This window comes from Chiloscyllium punctatum, chromosome 31 (assembly GCF_047496795.1).
Source record: "Chiloscyllium punctatum isolate Juve2018m chromosome 31, sChiPun1.3, whole genome shotgun sequence".
In the NCBI taxonomy this organism is placed as follows: domain Eukaryota; kingdom Metazoa; phylum Chordata; class Chondrichthyes; order Orectolobiformes; family Hemiscylliidae; genus Chiloscyllium; species Chiloscyllium punctatum.
Window position 1 is genome coordinate 67,212,345 of NC_092769.1, and position 19,925 is coordinate 67,232,269.

The 19,925-nt window shown below is 50.6% G+C and overlaps 1 protein-coding gene across 3 annotated transcripts in view; it reads right to left on the bottom strand.

Annotated features, from left to right (window-relative positions):
- Positions 1-19,925, bottom strand: part of cnih2 (cornichon family AMPA receptor auxiliary protein 2) — a 245,027-nt gene that overhangs the window by 120,988 nt on the left and 104,114 nt on the right. For all 3 annotated transcript variants that reach the window (XR_011953305.1, XM_072550918.1, XM_072550917.1), the window contains exon 2: positions 14,783-14,851. Coding sequence is in view for 2 of the 3 variants with exons in the window: in XM_072550918.1 (XP_072407019.1) it covers positions 14,783-14,851 (69 nt within the window). In the remaining variant the exon portion in view is untranslated. The remainder of the gene's footprint in view (positions 1-14,782; positions 14,852-19,925) is intronic.

Below are 19,925 nucleotides of genomic sequence, written 5' to 3' on the forward strand. Positions count from 1 at the left end.
TGGACAACGATAAGTGCCTCAAAGTTGCTCACTTGGTAAAGTCCGACACCAGAAAGGAAAACATGGTCGCAATCCAGGGAAGTGCTCATGAGCAATGGCAGGGTCTGGGGTTCTCTGTAAAAAGGGACTGTAATTGGAAGACTCTCTGTCTAAAAGGATTCTCCAAGCTGCAGAACCTTCCCTTTATAAAAGTGGCTTTGAAGGGGAAGACTCCCTCTGTAAGAGGGGGTCAGTGATGGGGGGAGACTCCCTCTGTAAAAGGGGGTCAGTGATGGGGGGAGACTCCCTCTGTAAAAGGGGGTCAGTGATGGGGGAGACTCCCACTGTAAAAGGGGATCAGTGATGGGGGGAGACTCCCTCTGTAAAAGGGGGTCAGTGATGGGGGGAGATTCCCTCTGTAAAAGGGGGTCAGTGATGGGGGGAGACTCCCTCTGTAAAAGGGGGTCAGTGATGGGGGAGACTCCCTCTGTAAAAGGGGGTCAGTGATGGGGGGAGACTCCCTCTGTAAAAGGGGGTCAGTGATGGGGGAGACTCCCTCTGTAAAAGGGGGTCAGTGATGGGGGAGACTCCCTCTGTAAAAGGGGGTAAGTGATGAGGGGAGACTCCCTCTGTAAAAGGGGGTCAGTGATGGGGGGAGACTCCCTCTGTAAAAGGGGGTCAGTGATGGGGGGAGACTCCCTCTGTAAAAAGGGGTCAGTGATGGGGGGAGACTCCCTCTGTAAAAAGGGGTCAGTGATGGGGGGAGACTCCCTCTGTAAAAGGGGGTCAGTGATGGGGGAGACTCCCTCTGTAAAAGGGGGTCAGTGATGGGGGGAGACTCCCTCTGTAAAAAGGGGTCAGTGATGGGGGGAGACTCCCTCTGTAAAAGGGGGTCAGTGATGGGGGAGACTCCCTCTGTAAAAGGGGGTCAGTGATGGGGGAGACTCCCTCTGTAAAAGGGGGTCAGTGATGGGGGAGACTCCCTCTGTAAAAGGGGGTCAGTGATGGGGGAGACTCCCTCTGTAAAAGGGGGTCAGTGATGGGGGGAGACTCCCTCTGTAATAGGGGTCAGTGATGGGGGGAGACTCCCTCTGTAAAAGGGGGTCAGTGATGGGGGGGAGACTCCCTCTGTAAAAGGGGGTCAGTGATGGGGGAGACTCCCTCTGTAAAAGGGGGTCAGTGATGGGGGGAGACTCCCTCTGTAAAAGGGGGTCAGTGATGGGGGAGACTCCCTCTGTAAAAGGGGGTCAGTGATGGGGGAGACTCCCACTGTAAAAGGGGGTCAGTTATGGGGGAGACTCCCACTGTAAAAGGGGGTCAGTGATGGGGGAGACTCCCTCTGTAAAAGGGGGTCAGTGATGGGGGGAGACTCCCTCTGTAAAAGGGGGTCAGTGATGGGGGAGAGTCCCTCTGTAAAAGGGGGTCAGTGATGGGGGGAGACTCCCTCTGTAAAAGGGGGTCAGTGATGGGGGGGAGACTCCCTCTGTAAAAGGGGGTCAGTAATGGGGGAGACTCCCTCTGTAAAAGGGGGTCAGTGATGGGGGAGACTCCCTCTGTAAAAGGGGGTCAGTCATGGGGGAGACTCCCTCTGTAAAAGGGGGTCAGTTGTGGGGGGAGACTCCCTCTGTAAAAGGGGGTCAGTGATGGGGGAGACTCCCTCTGTAAAAGGGGGTCAGTCATGGGGGAGACTCCCTCTGTAAAAGGGGGTCAGTTGTGGGGGGAGACTCCCTCTGTAAAAGGGGGTCAGTGATGGGGGAGACTCCCTCTGTAAAAGGGGGTCAGTGATGGGGGGAGACTCCCTCTGTAAAAGGGGGTCAGTGATGGGGGGAGACTCCCTCTGTAAAAGGGGGTCAGTCATGGGGGAGAGTCCCTCTGTAAAAGGGGGTCAGTGATGGGGGGAGACTCCCTCTGTAAAAGGGGGTCAGTGATGGGGGGAGACTCCCTCTGTAAAAGGGGGTCAGTGATGGGGGGAGACTCCCTCTGTAAAAGGGGGTCAGTTATGGGGGAGAGTCTCTCTGTAAAAGGGGGTCAGTGATGGGGGGAGACTCCCTCTGTAAAAGGGGGTCAGTGATGGGGGAGAGTCCCTCTGTAAAAGGCGGTCAGTGATGGGGGAGACTCCCTCTGTAAAAGGGGGTCAGTGATGGGGGGAGACTCCCTCTGTAAAAGGGGGTCAGTGATGGGGGAGACTCCCTCTGTAAAAGGGGGTCAGTGATGGGGGGGAGACTCCCTCTGTAAAAGGGGGTCAGTGATGGGGGGGAGACTGCCTCTGTAAAAGGGGGTCAGTGATGGGGGGGAGACTCCCTCTGTAAAAGGGGGTCTGATGGGGGGAGACTCCCTCTGTAAAAGGGGGTCAGTGATGGGGGAGACTCCCTCTGTAAAAGGGGGTCAGTGATGGAGGGAGACTCCCTCTGTAAAAGGGGGTCTGATGGGGGGAGACTCCCTCTGTAAAAGGGGGTCAGTGATGGGGGGGAGACTCCCTCTGTAAAAAGGGTCAGTGATGGGGGGAGACTCCCTCTGTAAAAGGGGGGTCAGTGATGGGGGGAGACTCCCTCTGTAAAAGGGGGTCAGTGATGGGGGGGAGACTCCCTCTGTAAACGGGGGTCAGTGATGGGGGGGAGACTCCCTCTGTAAAAGGGGGTCTGATGGGGGGAGACTCCCTCTGTAAAAGGGGGTCAGTCATGGGGGAGACTCCCTCTGTAAAAAGGGTCAGTGATGGCGGGAGACTCCCTGTGTAAAGGGGGGTCAGTGATGGGGGAGACTCCCTCTGTAAAAAGGGTCAGTGATGGCGGGAGACTCCCTGTGTAAAGGGGGGTCAGTGATGGGGGAGACTCCCTCTGTAAAAAGGGTCAGTGATGGCGGGAGACTACCTGTGTAAAGCGGGGTCAGTGATGGGGGAGAGTCTCTCTCTCCCCCTCCCCCTCTGACTGATGCATGAATTTAGCACGGCCAATTCACCTGACCTGCACATCTTTGGGACTCTGGGAGGAAACCTGAGCACCCGGAGGAAACCCACGCAGACACGGACGAACAATGCATAGTCCACTCTTACAGGCGGCACTGTGACTTAGTGGTTGGCACTACTACCTCATAGTGCCAGCGTTCCCCGGTTCAATTCCAACCTCAAATACCTGTGTGGAGTTTTCTCCCAAGGTATGCAGGTCAGGTGAATTGGCTATGCTAAATTGCCTGTAGTGTTTGGTGCATTAGTCTGGGTGGGTTACTTTTCAGAGGGTGGGTGTGGACTTGTTGGGCTGAAGGGCCTGTTCCACATTATAGGGAATCTAATTAAAGTTGAAATCATAATGTTATTTTGGTGTGTTACGGAGAAGAGACTTTTTTTTTAGCTCTTGAGAATTGTTTTATATGTCCTTAAACGACATCTTTGATTCCTGGAGGTGAACTGTTCAGTGCATTAGGGAAAAAAAAAGAAGAAAAATAATTGATCTTTGCTAGAGCCAACGGCCCAGTTAAACAGGAAGTTAGAACAATCCAGAAGATGTCCGACAGTGTGCACGTTCACCCAGAGAGTGGAGGTCCCTGACAGTAGAGATGTTGTTGCTAAAACTTTCTTAGTCTGAACTGCAATGAAACTCGTGGCTGGCTTCGAAGTCAGCAAGAGAACATCTCTGGCATCGGTAAACTATTGAGATGTCGGAGCGGTAGATGTTGTCTCAGGCTGTCGAAAACATGAGTTGAAAAGGGGGACAGCTTAATTGGTAAGTGTGCTGAGGCACCAGACGGTGAAAGGGTTTCAGGGAGAGAGCATCAGCTCATAGAGTCATAGATGTCCAGCACCGAAACAGACCCTTCGGTCCAACTCGTCTGTGCTGACCAGATACCCTGAATTACTCTAGTCCCATTGGCCAGCACTTGGTCCATATCCCTCTCAACCCTTCCTATTCATATATCTATCCAGATGCCTTTTAAATGTTGTCATTATACCAACTTCCTCTAGCAGCTCATTCCATACACGTACCACCCTCTGTGTGAAAACATTGCCCCTTAGGTCCCTTTTATATCTTTCCCCTCTCACCCTAAACCTATGCCCTCTCATTATGGACTCCCCCATCCCAGGGAAAAGACTTTGCCTATTTACCCTATATAAGGGTATAAACCTCTATAAGGTCACCCCTCAGCCTCCGACGCTCCAGGGAAAACAGTCCCAACCTGTTCAGCCTCTCCCTGTAGCTCAAACCCTCCAACCCTGGCAACATCCTTGAAAATCTTTTCTGAACCCTTTCAAGTTTCCCAACCCCCTTCCTATAGGAAGGAGACCAGAATTGCACGCGATATTCCAAAAGCGACCGAACCAATGTCCTGTCTAGCCGCAACATAAACCTCCCAACTCCTGTACTGAATGCTCGTGAACACAGAAATTTGCCAAAAAAAGGAACTGATTCAGCCATGCGAGCCCGAAAGAGACTTCCACGGTGGGGGTGTTTCTCCTTATACTTTAATCATTCATGGGTCGTGGGCATCGTTGCCTGGGGGCCGACCCTAATTGCCCTTGAACCGAGTGGTTCGTCAGGCCTCACACTGCTACGAAGAATCAGCTCCATTTTGTGACGATGCTGTCACTTTAAACGGGTTTTTTTTTATGTCAGAGGAGCCAGGCTGCCTACTGAACAGCACTTGAGTAAACAGTTTGGCCAGGCCTTGGCACTTTTTTAAAATTAAAAACAGCCTGAGGGGGTGTGACCATTCTGGGCTTTTGCTGGGGGTTGTTTGGGGGGGGGGGTGCGTTCAGTAGCATCAGAAGCGACTGGGGTCTCAAGCTTCAGCAAGTCAAAGATGAAGGGCACAAGTCCAGGGAACCTTGGATGCCAAGGGATAAAAAAACCAACGAAGCGTAGGTAACATTAAAAAAAAACAGGGGAGGCCCTTCAGAAATATAGCAAAAGAAAATTAGGAAGGCAAAGAGGTGCATCTTTGGCAGATGGGATCAAGGTAAAGCTCAAGGCTTTTCATAAGTATTTTAGAGTAAAAGAATTACCATTAAAAAAATTGGTACCAATTCGAGTCCGAAGGGTCAACCTGTGCATGGAGCCAGTGGATGTGGGTGAGGTCTTACACTGATATTCACAAAGGAGAAAGACATTGTGGCCAGGGATTTTAGTTGGGATGGTGAGATTCTCGACTGCTTTAGGATTAATAAGAAGGTGTTTTAGTGGGCAGAAAAATGCATAAATCCCCAGGGCTGGTGAGATATATCCCAGGCTGATAGGGGAGGCGAGAGAGGAGAATGCTGGGTTCTTGGCGGATATATTTAATACTTTGCTGGCTCAGGTGAAGTGCCAGATAACTGGAGTTTAGCTAATCTGGTTCCTTTATTCAAGAAAGACTGAAGGAAAGCAAATGCCCCCTTTTTTCAAGAAGGGTTTTAGGGACAGACCAGTGAACCTTACTTTGGTTGTGGGTAAAGCATCGGAAAAAGAGATACATGAATTTGGAGGCTGGTACAATTGCAACATTTAAGAGGCATTTGGATGGGTATATGAATAGGAAGGGTTTGGAGGGATATGGGCCGGGTGCTGGCAGGTGGGACTAGATTGGGTTGGAATATCTGGTCGGCATGGACGGGTTGGACCAAAGGGTCTGTTTCCGTGCTGTACATCTCTATGACTCTATCAATGTTTCCTCGCTGCTACTCTCTCCGAATTATCTTGACATTTTCTTTCCTCCTGGATTGGAGAACTGCATGCGAGAATCTGTGTCCAAACTTGTCCTTTTTTGCCAAGGGGTGTGTTTATAGGCTGCTGGAACAGTCTACTATTCTGTTAAATTTTCAACAGGATTAAGTGATCCTAAGTTCCTCTTTCTCTGGTTGTATTTTTAAATAAGTGTTGAAGTAAATTGCATTTTATTGGGGTCTAGGTAACCTCTTACAATATTTTGAGGTGCTGGATGTAGGTTGGCTCACTGAGGTGGAAGGTTCATTTCCAGACGTTTCGTCACCCTCAAAACTCGCTAAAATTTTGAGGTGGTCTAGTTTGGTCCGCAAAAATTTCTGTAGGTCTGGAGTCACATGTAGGCCGCTATTAGACCAGATTTTTACCCCAGATTTTTTCTTTATCGAATTCACATTTCAAGTTACCTGCCCCGCTCAGATTCAAACCCAAACCCCCATACTGCAGCACTGGATTCCTAACATGACCTCGAACCTCCTCCATTGCCTGCTGAGGATTGAGTATCTGCAAGGTTGTTGTAGGGGCATACAGGTTGAATTTGATTGATATTTGTAATTAGATTGCCTCAGTAATTCTTGTTTAGCAGAACAGCGTCCTCAGCCCAACCATCTTCAGCTGCTTCACCAATGACCTTCCCTCCATCGTGAGGTCAGAAGTGGGAATGTTCCCCAATGATTGCACGATGTTCAGCACCATTCACCACTCCTCAGATACTGAAGCAGTCCATGTTCAAATACAGCAAGACCTGGACAATATCCTGGTTTGGATGAACAAGTGGCAGATAATTTTCATGCCACACAAGTGCCAGGCAATGACCATCACCAACAAGAGACAATCTAACCCCTGCCCCATGACATTCAATGGCATTACCAACGTTGAATCCTCAACTATCAACATCCTGGGGTTACTATTGACCAGAAACTAAACTGGACTTGCTACTTGAATACAGTGGCTACAAGAGCAGGTCAGAGGCTAGGAATAGTGCAGCAGGTAACACACCTCCTGACTCCCATCTGTCCACCATCTACAAGGCACAAGTCAGGAGGGTGAGGGAATACTCCCCACTTGCCCCTAGTTGGGGGCAGCTCCAACAACACTCAAGAAACTCGACACTATCCAGGACAAAGCAGCTCCTGCTTGATTGACACCACATCCACAAACATCCACTCCCTCCACACTCAGTAGCAGTGTGTACCATCTACAAGATGCACTTCAGAAATTCACCAAAGATCCTCAGACAGCACCTTCCAAATCACAACCTTTACCATCTAGAAGGACAAGGGCAGCAGATACATGGGGAACACCATCGCTTGCAAGTTCCCCTCTGAGCCACTCACTATCCTGACTTGGAAATACATCGGCCGTTCCTTCAGAGTCGCCTGGTCAGAATCCTGGAACTCCCTCCCTCAGGGTGTTGTGGGTCTAACCCACAGCACACAGATGAAGTGGGTCATGAAGGTACGACCTCCTCAAGGGGACAACTAGGAATGGGCAATAATGCTGGCCACCCAAAACCAATTTTAAAAAATGATTTGCAAATGTTTCCAAATGCAACATTTAAGAGGCATCTGGGTGGGTATATGAATAGGAAGGGTTTGGAGGAATGTGGGCCGGGTGCTGGCAGGTGGGACTAGATTGGATTGGGATATCTGGTCGGCATGGACGGGTTGGACCGAAGGGTCTGTTTCCGTGCTGTACATCTCTATGACTCGATGACTATGACACTCGTCTCTGTATTAAGTTTCACTATTGGTACGGGGAAGAACTATGATCTTGAGCGAAAATCACTGACGATTCACCTCCAGTGTGGTGGATTCACGAAGGCAGTTCACCTTCTCAAGGGGCAATTAGGGACGGGCAATAAATCCTGGGCCCAGCCAGTGATGTCCAAGTCCCTGAATGAAAATGTACAAAGTTGGTGTTTTTTTTTGTGTGAGGCAAACTTTATGTACTTTTAATAAAAGTACATCGGCAGCCTCTTCCGTGACTGACTGACCAGCTCAAATAGCCGAAAAAGAAAATAAAGCTCAAGGTTCATTCTACCAGGCTTCACCTATCTGCTCAGTTAGACGAAGGGTATTATTAAGCTAGAGAAATTTACCAGGAGGTTACCAGGAATGGAGGGTTTGAGTTGAAGGAGAAGCTGGGACACAGCTTAAAAATACGGGGTAGACCATTTAGGACAGAGATGAGGAGAAACTTCTTCACCCAGAGAGTGGTGGCTGTGTGGAATGCTCTGCCCCAGAGGGCAGTGGAGGCCCAGTCTCTGGATTCATTTAAGAAAGAGTTGGATAGAGCTCTCAAAGATTGTGGAATCAAGGGTTATGGAGATAAGGCAGGAACAGGATACTGATTAAGGATGGTCAGCCATGATCATATTGAATGGTGGTGCAGGCTCGAAGGGCAGAATGGCCTACTCCTGCACCTATTGTCTCTTGTCTATTGGGACTTTTCCCCACTGGAGTGTAGGAAGTTGAGGGGTGACCTTATAGGTGTTTATAAAGTCATGAGGGGTACAGATAGGATTAATGGGAGGTGTCGTTTCCCCAGGATAGGGGATTTCAAAGCTTAGAGGATATATTTTCAAGGTGAAAGGAGAAACATTTAAAAAAAAAGACATGGGGGGAAAAAGTTGTTTTATAGAAATTATGGAATGAACTTCCTGAGGATGGGGTGGACATGGGCACAGTTACAACATTTAAAAGGCATTTGGATAAAGGAATCAGTAGGAAAGGGTTTGGAGGGATATGGGCCAGGAGCAAGCAGTTTAGTTTGGGATTATGACCGGCATGGACTGGCTGGTTCGAAAGGTCTGTTTCTGTGCTGTATGTCTCTATGACTTGCTCAGGACTAGGGGATCACAATGCTGTCCCTGCCCTATCATCCTGTCAAACCTCCCCCCATCCCTCTCCAGCCAAGTGGTACCTGATAAATGGCTGCCCCCCTCTCTCTCTCTCTCTCTCTCTCTCTCAGGAGGTCAAGCTAATCATGCCACTCTGAAATCAGGAGCTGATTCCGCGCACTGAGAGTCCGGCAGCTTTTTCTTTTGTTCCTGCTGCCGTTCCCGGCTCTCGGTCTGGGCTGAGCGAGGCCCGAGACTGTGTACCGACATCCTGCGTATCACCTACCACTGACCCCCTCACCCCCAAACCCTGGCTCTGTGTCTTGCACCCCCCCCCCCCCCCCCCAAACCCCCACCAGCCCGAGGTAACCGTGCGCTGAAGTTTCTGCAAACACGGAGACAGATGTCTGCTTAAAAATCACAGAGGATGGCCGGTCTGACAACAGTCACACCCTGTCTTCTGACACGCTCCGAACCAACAGATTCCAAATTCCCCAGGAAGCCAATCCCCATGGCAACGCTGAGCTAAGCACGAGGTGTTGCGATTTTGGTCCAAACATTGATGGAGAAACTCCTCGGGGAATAAAAAAATCTCAACGTGAGGATGGAACAAGATTACGGATTCCAAAATCGTCAGGAGAAACCATAGGTTAATAAGGCCACCAGTGTCTGATCAAAGAAGAGCAGGCGTTTCTGTGTGTGTGCGTGTTTTTTAAAATTGCTAAATTTACAGCATGGACAAAGGCCGCTCTGTCGAACGACTCTGTCCTCTCAATACATTTGCCTTACTTCAGCCATTCAGAATATCGTTCCACCAGCTTTCTAATAAGAAGGTGGAGAAGCAGGCTTTTCGGCCTAGTCAGGCTGCCCCTCCATCCCCAACTCCATATTCCTGTCCTCCCTCCCCCCACCCCAAACCCCCACCACAACCCCTACTGATTGAAATGAAACTCTCCATCTCAGCCCTGAACGAACCAGCCTCCACAGTACAGAATTCCACAGATCGTCTGTCCTCAGAGAATAAATTCTACCTCGTCTCAGTCCTACTTACATATATTTTTAAAAATTCATTTGCAAGGTGTCATCGTCACTGGCTAGGGCCCAGCATTTATTGCCCCACCCCGAATTACCCGAGGCCGGGGAGGGGGAGAGGCAGTTGAGAGTCACCCACATTGCCATGGGGTTTGAAGTCATGTGTCGGCCCAGGTAAGGACAGCAGATTTCCTTCCCAAAAGGTAATGAGTGTACCAGATGGGCTTTTACGGCGATTAACATGGCCACATCAGGCTAACTCTTTATCCCAGAGGAATGTTCAGTTCTGGTTTCACTGTTTGCCCTGGCCAGATTCGACATCCCAGAATATTAACCTGGATTACTAGTCCAGCGGTATTACCACGGTGGCTCAACGGTTAGCACTGCTATCTCCCAGCACCAGGGATGCAGATTCAATTCCAGCCTTGGGCAACTGTCTGTGTGGAGTTTGCACATTCTCCCCCCCCCCCATCTCCGTGTGGGGTTTCCCCCAGGTGCTCCGGTTTCCTCCCACAATCCAAAGATGTGTAGGTTAGGGTGGATTGGCCGTGCTAAATTGTCCCACAGTGCCCAGGGATGTACAGGTTAGGGTGGATTGGCCGTGCTAAATTGTCCCATAGTGCCCAGGGATGTACAGGTTAGGGTGGATTGGCCGTGCTAAATTGTCCCACAGTGCCCAGGGATGTGCAGGTTAGGGTGGATTGGCCGTGCTAAATTGTCCATTGTGCCTAGGGATGTGCAGGTTAGGGTGGATTGGCCGTGCTAAATTACCCATAGTGCCCAGGGATGTGCAGGTTAGGGTGGATTGGCCGTGCTAAATTGACCCATAGTGTCCAGGGATGTGCAGGTTAGGGTGGATTGGCCGTGCTAAATTGTCCCATAGTGTCCAGGGATGTGCAGGTTAGGGTGGGATTGGCCGTGCTAAATTACCCATAGTGCCCAGGGAAGTGCAGGTTAGGGTGGATTGGCCGTGCTAAATTGCCCCATAGTGCCCAGGGATGTGCAGGTTAGGGTGGATTGGCCGTGCTAAATTGACCCATAGTGCCCAGGGATATGCAGGTTAGGATGGATTGGCCGTGCTAAATTGTCCCATAGTGTCCAGGGATGTGCAGGTTAGGGTGGATTGGCCGTGCTAAATTGTCCCATAGTGTCCAGGGATGTGCAGGTTAGGGTGGGATTGGCCGTGCTAAATTACCCATAGTGCCCAGGGATGTGCAGGTTAGGGTGGATTGGCCGTGCTAAATTGCCCCATAGTGCCCAGGGATGTGCAGGTTAGGGTGGATTGGCCGTGCTAAATTGACCCATAGTGCCCAGGGATATGCAGGTTAGGGTGGATTGGCCATGCTAAATTGTCCCATAGTGCCCAGGGATGTGCAGGTTAGGGTGGATTGGCCCTGCTAAATTGTCCCATAGTGCCGAGGGATGTGCAGGTTAGGGTGGATTGGCCGTGCTAAATTGTCCCATAGTGCCCTGGGATGTGCAGGTTAGGGTGGATTGGCCGTGCTAAATTGTCCCATAGTGTCCAGGGATGTGCAGGTTAGGGTGGATTGGCCGTGCTAAATTGTCCCATAGTGTCCAGGGATGTGCAGGTTAGGGTGGATTGGCCCTGCTAAATTGTCCCATAGTGTCCAGGGATGTGCAGGTTACGGTGGGATTGGCCGTGCTAAATTGTCCCATAGTGCCCAGGGATGTGCAGGTTAGGGTGGATTGGCCCTGCTAAATTGTCCCATAGTGTCCAGGGATGTGCAGGTTACGGTGGGATTGGCCGTGCTAAATTGTCCCATAGTGCCCAGGGATGTGCAGGTTAGGGTGGATTGGCCGTGCTAAATTGTCCCATAGTGCCCGGGGATGTGCAGGTTAGGGTGGATTGGCCGTGCTAAATTGTCCCATAGTGCCCTGGGATGTGCAGGTTAGGGTGGATTAGCCGTGCTAAATTGTCCCATAGTGTCCAGGGATGTGCAGGTTAGGGTGGATTGGCCGTGCTAAATTGTCCCATAGTGCCCAGGGATGTGCAGGTTAGGGTGGATTGGCCGTGCTAAATTGTCCCATGGTGCCCAGGGATGTTCAGGTTCGGGTGGATTGGCCGTGCTAAATTGTCCCATAGTGTCCAGGGATGTGCAGGTTAGGGTGGATTGGCCGTGCTAAATTGTCCCATAGTGCCCAGGGATGTGCAGGTTAGGGTGGATTGGCCGTGCTAAATTGTCCCGTACTGCCCAGGGATGTGCAGGTTCGGGTGGATTGGCCGTGCTAAATTGTCCCATAGTGTCCAGGGATGTGCAGGTTAGGGTGGATTGGCCGTGCTAAATTGTCCCATAGTGCCCAGGGATGTGCAGGTTAGGGTGGATTGGCTGTGCTAAATTGTCCCGTAGTGCCCAGGGATGTGCAGGTTAGGGTGGATTGGCCGTGCTAAATTGTCCCATAGTGTCCTGGGATGTGCAGGTTAGGGTGGATTGGCCGTGCTAAATTGTCCCATAGTGTCCAGGGATGTATAGGTTAGGGTGGATTGGCCGTGCTAAATTGTCCCATAGTGCCCAGGGATGTGCAGGTTAGGGTGGATTGGCCATGGGAAATGCAGGATAAGGGGAGTGGGGCACGGGGAGGGTGTTGGATCTGGTTGGGATGCTCACTGGGGAGAGTGGGGAGGTCAGTCTGGAATGGATGGGCCGAATGGCTCTGATTCCACACTGTAGGGATTCTATGCTTGCCCCTGTCATGTTTACTGGTGAGTGAGCGAGAGTGTGCTTGTGTGTGTGCGTGACTGGAGATGTGGGTGGGAGGAGAGATGAGGAATTAGCCAGGGTGTGGGAAACAGCAGGTGACAGAAGTTAGTCCAACAGTCCTGCTATCGTTTGCACTGAGCAGACGCTGCTCTGAGCTCGCGAATGCCATTGCCAAGTGGGGCGGCATTGCACTTTTGAGTGCATGAATGGGGGTGGCGATAAGGAAGGTGCCTGAAGCTGAAAGTGGCACCAGCCACACGAAAGGAAATACGGCAGAAAGAAAGCTGTCCTCTTAATCGAGCTGAGAGAAGTAAGGGACTTGTGATTCTGACACACTGTTGGCACTTTAGGAAGTCAGACAGTTTTCGGGTGGTGCACCCATTGTTTCGTTTGCAAGAGCGATGGGTTTTGATGATGTCAGATCCCCTGCTGGTGGGTATGGTAGACCACTTTCTGAGCCAGTGCTCTATCGCCATCATTTCAGTGTGAGACTGGAAAGGACGTGAGAAGGGGGTGAGGAATGTCACAGATACCATGGCACGCTGCTTCTCCTGGTGGCAACATCCCGCGTTACGGGCATGAGTGTACTTCTCAAAATCCCAGGAGCCCAACACTGGAATGGACAGCAGGTCATGTGCAGGACAGGATCAGGCCATTCAGCCCAACTGCTCCGTGCAGGGCTATCTGTTCCACTCCTGTTATACACAATCCCAGTGGACCCAAACCCCTTCCCGTTCCCTCTCATTGTACACAATACCAATGGACCCAAACCCCTTCCCGTTCCCTCCCATTGTACACAATCCCAATGGACCCAAACCCCTTCCCGTTCACTCCCATTGTACACAATCCCAATGGACCCAAACCCCTTCCCGTTCCCTCTCATTGTACACAATCCCAGTGGACCCAAAGCCCTTCCCGTTCACTCCCATTGTACACAATCCCAGTGGACCCAAACCCCTTCCCATTCACTACCATTGTACACAATCCCAATGGACCCAAACCCCTTCCCATTCACTCCCATTGTACACAATTCCAATGGACCCAAACCCCTTCCCATTCCCTCCCATTGTACACAATCCCAATGGACCCAAATCCCTTCCCATTCACTACCATTGTACACAATTCCAATGGACCCAAACCCCTTCCCATTCCCTCCCATTGTACACAATTCCAATGGACCCAAACCCCTTCCCATTCCCTCCCATTGTACACAATCCCAATGGACCCAAACCCTTTCCATTCGCTCCCATTGTACACAATCCCAGTGGACCCAAACCCCTTCCCATTCACTACCATTGTCTCCAATCCCAATGGACCCAAACCCCTTCCCATTCACTCCCATTGTACACAATCCCAATGGACCCAAACCCCTTCCCGTTCCCTCCCATTATACACAATCTCAATGGACCCAAACCCCTTCCCATTCACTTCCATTGTACACAATCCCAATGGACCAGAACACCTTCCCATTCCCTCCCATTGTACACAATCCCAATGGACCCAAACCCCTTCCCATTCCCTCCCATTGTACACAATCCCAGTGGACCCAAACCCCTTCCCATTCACTCCCATTGTACACAATCCCAATGGACCCAAACCCCTTCCCATTCACTCCCATTGTACACAATCCCAATGGACCCAAACCCCTTCCCATTCACTCCCATTGTACACAATCCCAATGGACCCAAATCCCTTCCCATTCACTCCCATTGTACACAATCCCAGTGGACCCAAACCCCTTCCCATTCACTCCCATTGTACACAATCCCAATGGACCCAAACCCCTTCCCATTCACTCCCATTGTACACAATCCCAATGGACCCAAACCCCTTCCCGTTCCCTCCCATTATACACAATCTCAATGGACCCAAACCCCTTCCCATTCACTTCCATTGTACACAATCTCAATGGACCAGAACACCTTCCCATTCCCTCCCATTGTACACAATCCCAATGGACCCAAACCCCTTCCCATTCACTCCCATTCTACACAATCCCAGTGGACCCAAACCCCTTCCCATTCACTCCCATTGTACACAATCCCAATGGACCCAAACCCCTTCCCATTCACTCCCATTGTACACAATCCCAATGGACCCAAACCCCTTCCCATTCACTCCCATTGTACACAATCCCAATGGACCCAAATCCCTTCCCATTCACTCCCATTGTACACAATCCCAGTGGACCCAAACCCCTTCCCATTCACTCCCATTGTACACAACCCCAACAGGCCCAAACCCCTTCCCATTCACTCCCATTGTACACAAACCCAATGGACCCACAAGTCTTCCCATTGAATCCCAATCTACACAATCCCCAATGGAACTATACCCTTTCCCATTCATTCCAATTATACACAATCCCAATAAACCCCAAACCCTTCCCATTCACTCCTGTTGGTCAAAACCCTAATTATTCCACCCTTTTCTGAATTATTACAATTGTACAGAATGGGACTGGATGAACCCCTTTCGTATTTTGACAGGTGGAACTCAATAATCAAGGATTCGATACTTACTGCCCGAATGGGATTACACTGGTCAATGGGGTTCTTAAAATCCGTCCTCAGTTCATCGAAAGCAATGATCTGTAACAGAGAGACAACAGCTTGTGACCCATAGGCGGACATATTGGGCTGTGGTCTTGAGGCTTCACGGAAATGTTTCAATTCTAGACCGTGACCATGCAGGTTCCAACCAGTGCATTCCGAGCCCCTCAACGACCCCGTGTCTAAATGCTGTGGCTGTTCACTGCCGTGCTCAGGGTCTCTGACACAGGAACGGACTTGCACCAGGCTCTCATGTCAAGGTTTGGTTTCAGCCAGGGACATCTGCACCTACCCACCACAAACCGCAGTCAGGGCCCGGGTTCAAGAGAGGTCACTGACAGGGGCGAGGCTGGGAGAAATAAACGGCAGCAGAAAAACTCCCCCGATACCCCCCCCCCAAGAGCACTCACCATTTGGTAAGTGGGTCTCACGGTTCAAGCATCCTGAGGCTCATCGTTACTGTTGGAACCCCCGCTTTTCCCGATGCAGAGTGCCGACCTGGATTTTGGTGCGCAGGGGACAATTTCAAAAGTTTGTGGACGCTGCAGAACTTTGAACAATTGTAAACCATGAGGGGAACAGGGTAGAACTCCAGGACATTGACAAGTTGGTGGAGCGGACAGATAGGTGGCAGATGAAGCTCAACGTGAAGAGAAATGTGAGGTGATGGAGTTTGGTCGGAAGAACATTGGAAGGCAATGTCAAACAAAGGGGTACAGGAGCAGAGGGAGCTAGGGGCATAGGTCACAGATTATTGAAGGTGGCAGGATAGGTAGACAGAGCAGCTGAAGCAGCACACAGTGTCCTCAGTGGCACGGTGGCACAGTGGTTAGCACTGCTGCCTCACAACGCCAGAGACCCGGGTTCAATTCCCGCCTCAGGCGACTGGCTGTGTGGAGTTTGCACATTCTCCCCCGTGTCTGCGTGGGTTTCCTCCGGGTGCTCCGGTTTCCTCCCACAGTCCAAAGATGTGCAGGCCAGGTGAATTGGCCATGCTAAATTGCCCGTAGTGTTAGGTAAGGGGTAGACGTAGGGGTATGGGTGGGTTGCGCTTCGGCGGGGCGGTGTGGACTTGTTGGGCCGAAGGGCCTGTTTCCACACGGTAAGTAATCTAAGCTTTATGAAGAGGGACATGGCATCCAAGTGCAAGGAGGTGATGTTGAACTTGTACAAGCCATCTTGTTCGACCTCAGCTTGAATACCACGTCCAACTGTGGACACCACATTGTAGGAAAGGTGCGAATACATCGGAGAGTGCAAGAAGCGATTTACAAGAACAGTTTCAGGAACGAGAAATCTCAGTTATGGGGGATATAGCAAAGAGATGATCTAATATAAGTTGTCAAAATCGCGAGGATGCTGGAGTCAGCAGGTACGAACAAACTGTTCCTGCTTGCACAAGGTTTGAAGTAATTTGCAAAAGGAACAAGGATGTTATGAGAAATAGCTTTCTCACCCAGCGAGTAGTTAGGGTGCAGAATGCACTGCCTGGAATTAAGGTCGAGGCAGGTTCACTTGAGGCTTCGTGAATGGCATTGCTTCTCTTAAATAATCATTCAATCTGTAAGGGTATGGGGGGCCAAGGCAGCAGAATGACCTGAGGTGATCATGCTCATTTATAGAGCTGGGGCAGATGTGAATGACCCCCCTGCACCTAACACTCTGGGACTCAATCCCCACCACAACAAATAGTAAATCTTAAAACTGAACAAAAACAAGGGTTCATCCATTGGGATTGTGTACAACGGGAGGGAATGGGAAGGGATTTGGGTCCATTGGGATTGTGTGCAATGGGAGGGAATGGGAAGGGATTTGGGTCCATTGGGATTGTGTACAACGGGAGGTAATGGGAAGGGGTATAATCCTTTCGGATTGTGTCCATTGGGAGTGAATGGGAAAAGGTTTGATCCAACAAGATGGTGCACAATGGTGGGGGGGGCAGTGAATAGGAAGGGTGTTGATTATTGGGATTGTGTTCAATGGGAGTGAATGGGAAGGGGTTTGGGTCCATTGGGATTGTGTAGAATGGGAGTGAATGGGAAGGGGTTTGGGTCCATTGGGATTGTGTACAATGGGAGTGAATGGGAAGGGGTTTGGGTCCATTGGGATTGTGTACAATGGGAGGGAATGGGAAGGGGTTTGGGTCCATTGGGATTGTGTACAATGGGAGGAAATGGGAAGGGGTTTGGGTCCACTGGGATTGTGTACAATGGGAGTGAATGGGAAGGGGTTTGGGTCCATTGAGATTGTGTACAATGGGAGTGAATGGGAAGGGGTTTGGGTCCATTGGGATTTTGTACAATGGGAGTGAATGGGAAGGGGTTTGGGTCCATTGGGATTGTGTACAATGGGAGTGAATGGGAAGGGGTTTGGGTCCATTGGGATTGTGTACAATGGGAGGGAATGGGAAGGGGTTTGGGTCCATTGGGGATTGAGTAGAATGGGAGTGAATGGGAAGGGGTTTGGGTCCATTGGGATTGTGTAGAATGGGAGTGAATGGGAAGGGGTTTGGGTCCATTGGGATTGTGTAGAATGGGAGTGAATGGGAAGGGGTTTGGGTCCATTGGGGATTGAGTACAGTGGGAGTGAATGGGAAGGGGTTTGGGTCCATTGGGGATTGAGTAGAATGGGAGTGAATGGGAAGGGGTTTGGGTCCATTGGGGATTGAGTAGAATGGGAGTGAAAGGGAAGGGGTTTAATCCAATGGGACTGTGTACAATGGGGGTGAATAGGAAGGGGTGAAATGAAACTCCAATGGAATTGAGAGTGAATGCATTGGGTGAGTGGGTGAATTCAACACCAATTTTCCATCTACTCCCATTACACACATCCTAACAGATCCAAACTCTTTTCCATTCACTCCCAATGGAGTCAAACCCATTCCCATTGCCCACAATCGCAGTAGATCTGACCTATCCCAATCAGCATGCTAATGTAATGAACATTCCCCTGTTCACTGTGTGATCTGTGCCTCTAATGATCCCAGAGTTTAGCCATTAGGCTGTTAGACCATAAGACCATAAGACATAGGAGTGGAAGTAAGGCCATTCGGCCCATCGAGTCCACTCCGCCATTCAATCATGGCTGATGGGCATTTCAACTCCATTACCCGCATTCTCCCCGTAGCCCTTAATTCCCCGAGACAATAAGAATCTATCAATCTCTGCCTTGAAGACATTTAGCGTCCCGGCCTCCACTGCACTCTGCGGCAATGAATTCCACAGGCCCACCACTCTCTGGATGAAGAAATGTCTCCGCATTTCTGTTCTGAATTGACCCCCTCTAATTCTAAGGCTGTGTCCACGGGTCCTAGTCTCCTCACCTAACGGAAACAATTTCCTAGCGTCCACCCTTTCCAAGCCATGTATTATCTTGTACGTCTCTATTAAGTCTCCCCTTAATCTTCTGAACTCCAATGAATACAATAACTCAAATCAATCCACGGGATGGATTTTGCCTGGAGACCCGTGCCATATCTGAAGGTGTCAGTGTAAAAATCCCTCCTCGCTGTTTTGTGTTTGTTTGTTTGTGTATGCGCATGTGTTTTTTTTAAAAAAGGTTCCTGTGCTGCTTTTCTCAGGCTCCTGAATTAATGAATGATTCACTAACCATGCCCAGTCAATGCATAACAAATCTGACACTTCTCTCCCTCCTATTCCTGCGGCCGTGGCTCTTGGAGAGGCTGGTGTCTTTCACTGACTGCCTTTGTCACTTGTTGCATTCCTGGGGTGGCATGGGTTTATGGGCATGGGCAGAGATGGCAGAAATCCATCCCCACGCCAATCCTTCAATCAGCTGATGTGCCCTTTTAATCCTTGCTGATGTGTAACTTTGAAATGGGGACAGGCATTGAGCAGGACCGACCCAAACATCATCACCGCGTCCTCATTAATACTCCCCCTCCCTCTCTCCCTTCCACCCAAGGGTCAGGTCCCTCGATGGGTCCTGCAGAACTAACCACTTGGTGCCACCTCAGCAAGGTAGATGACAGGGAGCTGGGGATTTCTGCTGAAACAAAAGGTCCAGCTCTGCTGTAGACATTTGGGGGGGGACGGGATGGGGGGAAAAGAAATCAAGAAAGAGAGGGAGTTATTGAATTCTAGATTTGTTGAAGTATGGTCAGAGGCCACTTCCCCCATCACGCTGGCCCTCTGAGTTGGTGGTCTACAGTGGTAGACTGCAAAGGAAGTGGTTGGAGACTGGAAGGATGGTCTTTGATGGGGGAATGAGAGGTCCAGAGGGATGGTCTTTGACAGGGGAGCGAGGGATCCAGAGGGACGGTCTTTGACGGGGGAGTGAGGGGTCCAGAGGGATGGTCTTTGATGGGGGAATGAGAGGTCCGGGAGATGGTCTTTGACGGGGGAATGAGGGGTCCGGAGGGATGGTCTTTGATGGGGGAATGAGGGGTCCAGAGGGATGGTCTTTGATGGGGGAATGAGAGGTCCGGGAGATGGTCTTTGACGGGGGAATGAGGGGTCCAGAGGGATGGTCTTTGATGGGGGAATGCGGGGTCCGGAGAGATGGTCTTTGACGGGGGAATGAGGGGTCCAGAGGGATAGTCTTTGATGGGGGAATGAGAGGTCCGGGAGATGGTCTTTGACGGGGGAATGAGGGGTCCAGAGGGATGGTCTTTGACGGGGGAATGCGGGGTCCAGAGGGATGGTCTTTGACGGGGGAATGAGGGGTCCGGAGAGATGGTCTTTGACAGGGGAGGGAGGGGCCCAGAGGGATGGTCTTTGATGGACCAGTTAGGGCTTTCGAGGGATGGTCTTTGATGTAGGTGCTAGCTGCTCTGTTGGGATGGTGTGTGATGGGAAGTTCAGGGCCTTGGCATGGAAGCCTGTAGGGACAGGCAGGTTGAGCTTCAGACAGAGGGCTGAAGGACTGTGAAAGCTGGCCTTCAACAACAGGACTCAGGGCCTCGAAAGATGAACAATGTGCTTCAGGGATGGAGGGACCCATTTAAGATGGACAGATTGTATCTCCAGAAATCTAGAGCCAATGCTCTCACATGAAGCTTGTGTGGAGGGGAGTGTTTAAAGACTTTGGGAAGGGAGAGTTGGTGCCAGTGTGAAACATTGGAGAGGTGACCAAAGGACTGAAAGAGAGAAAT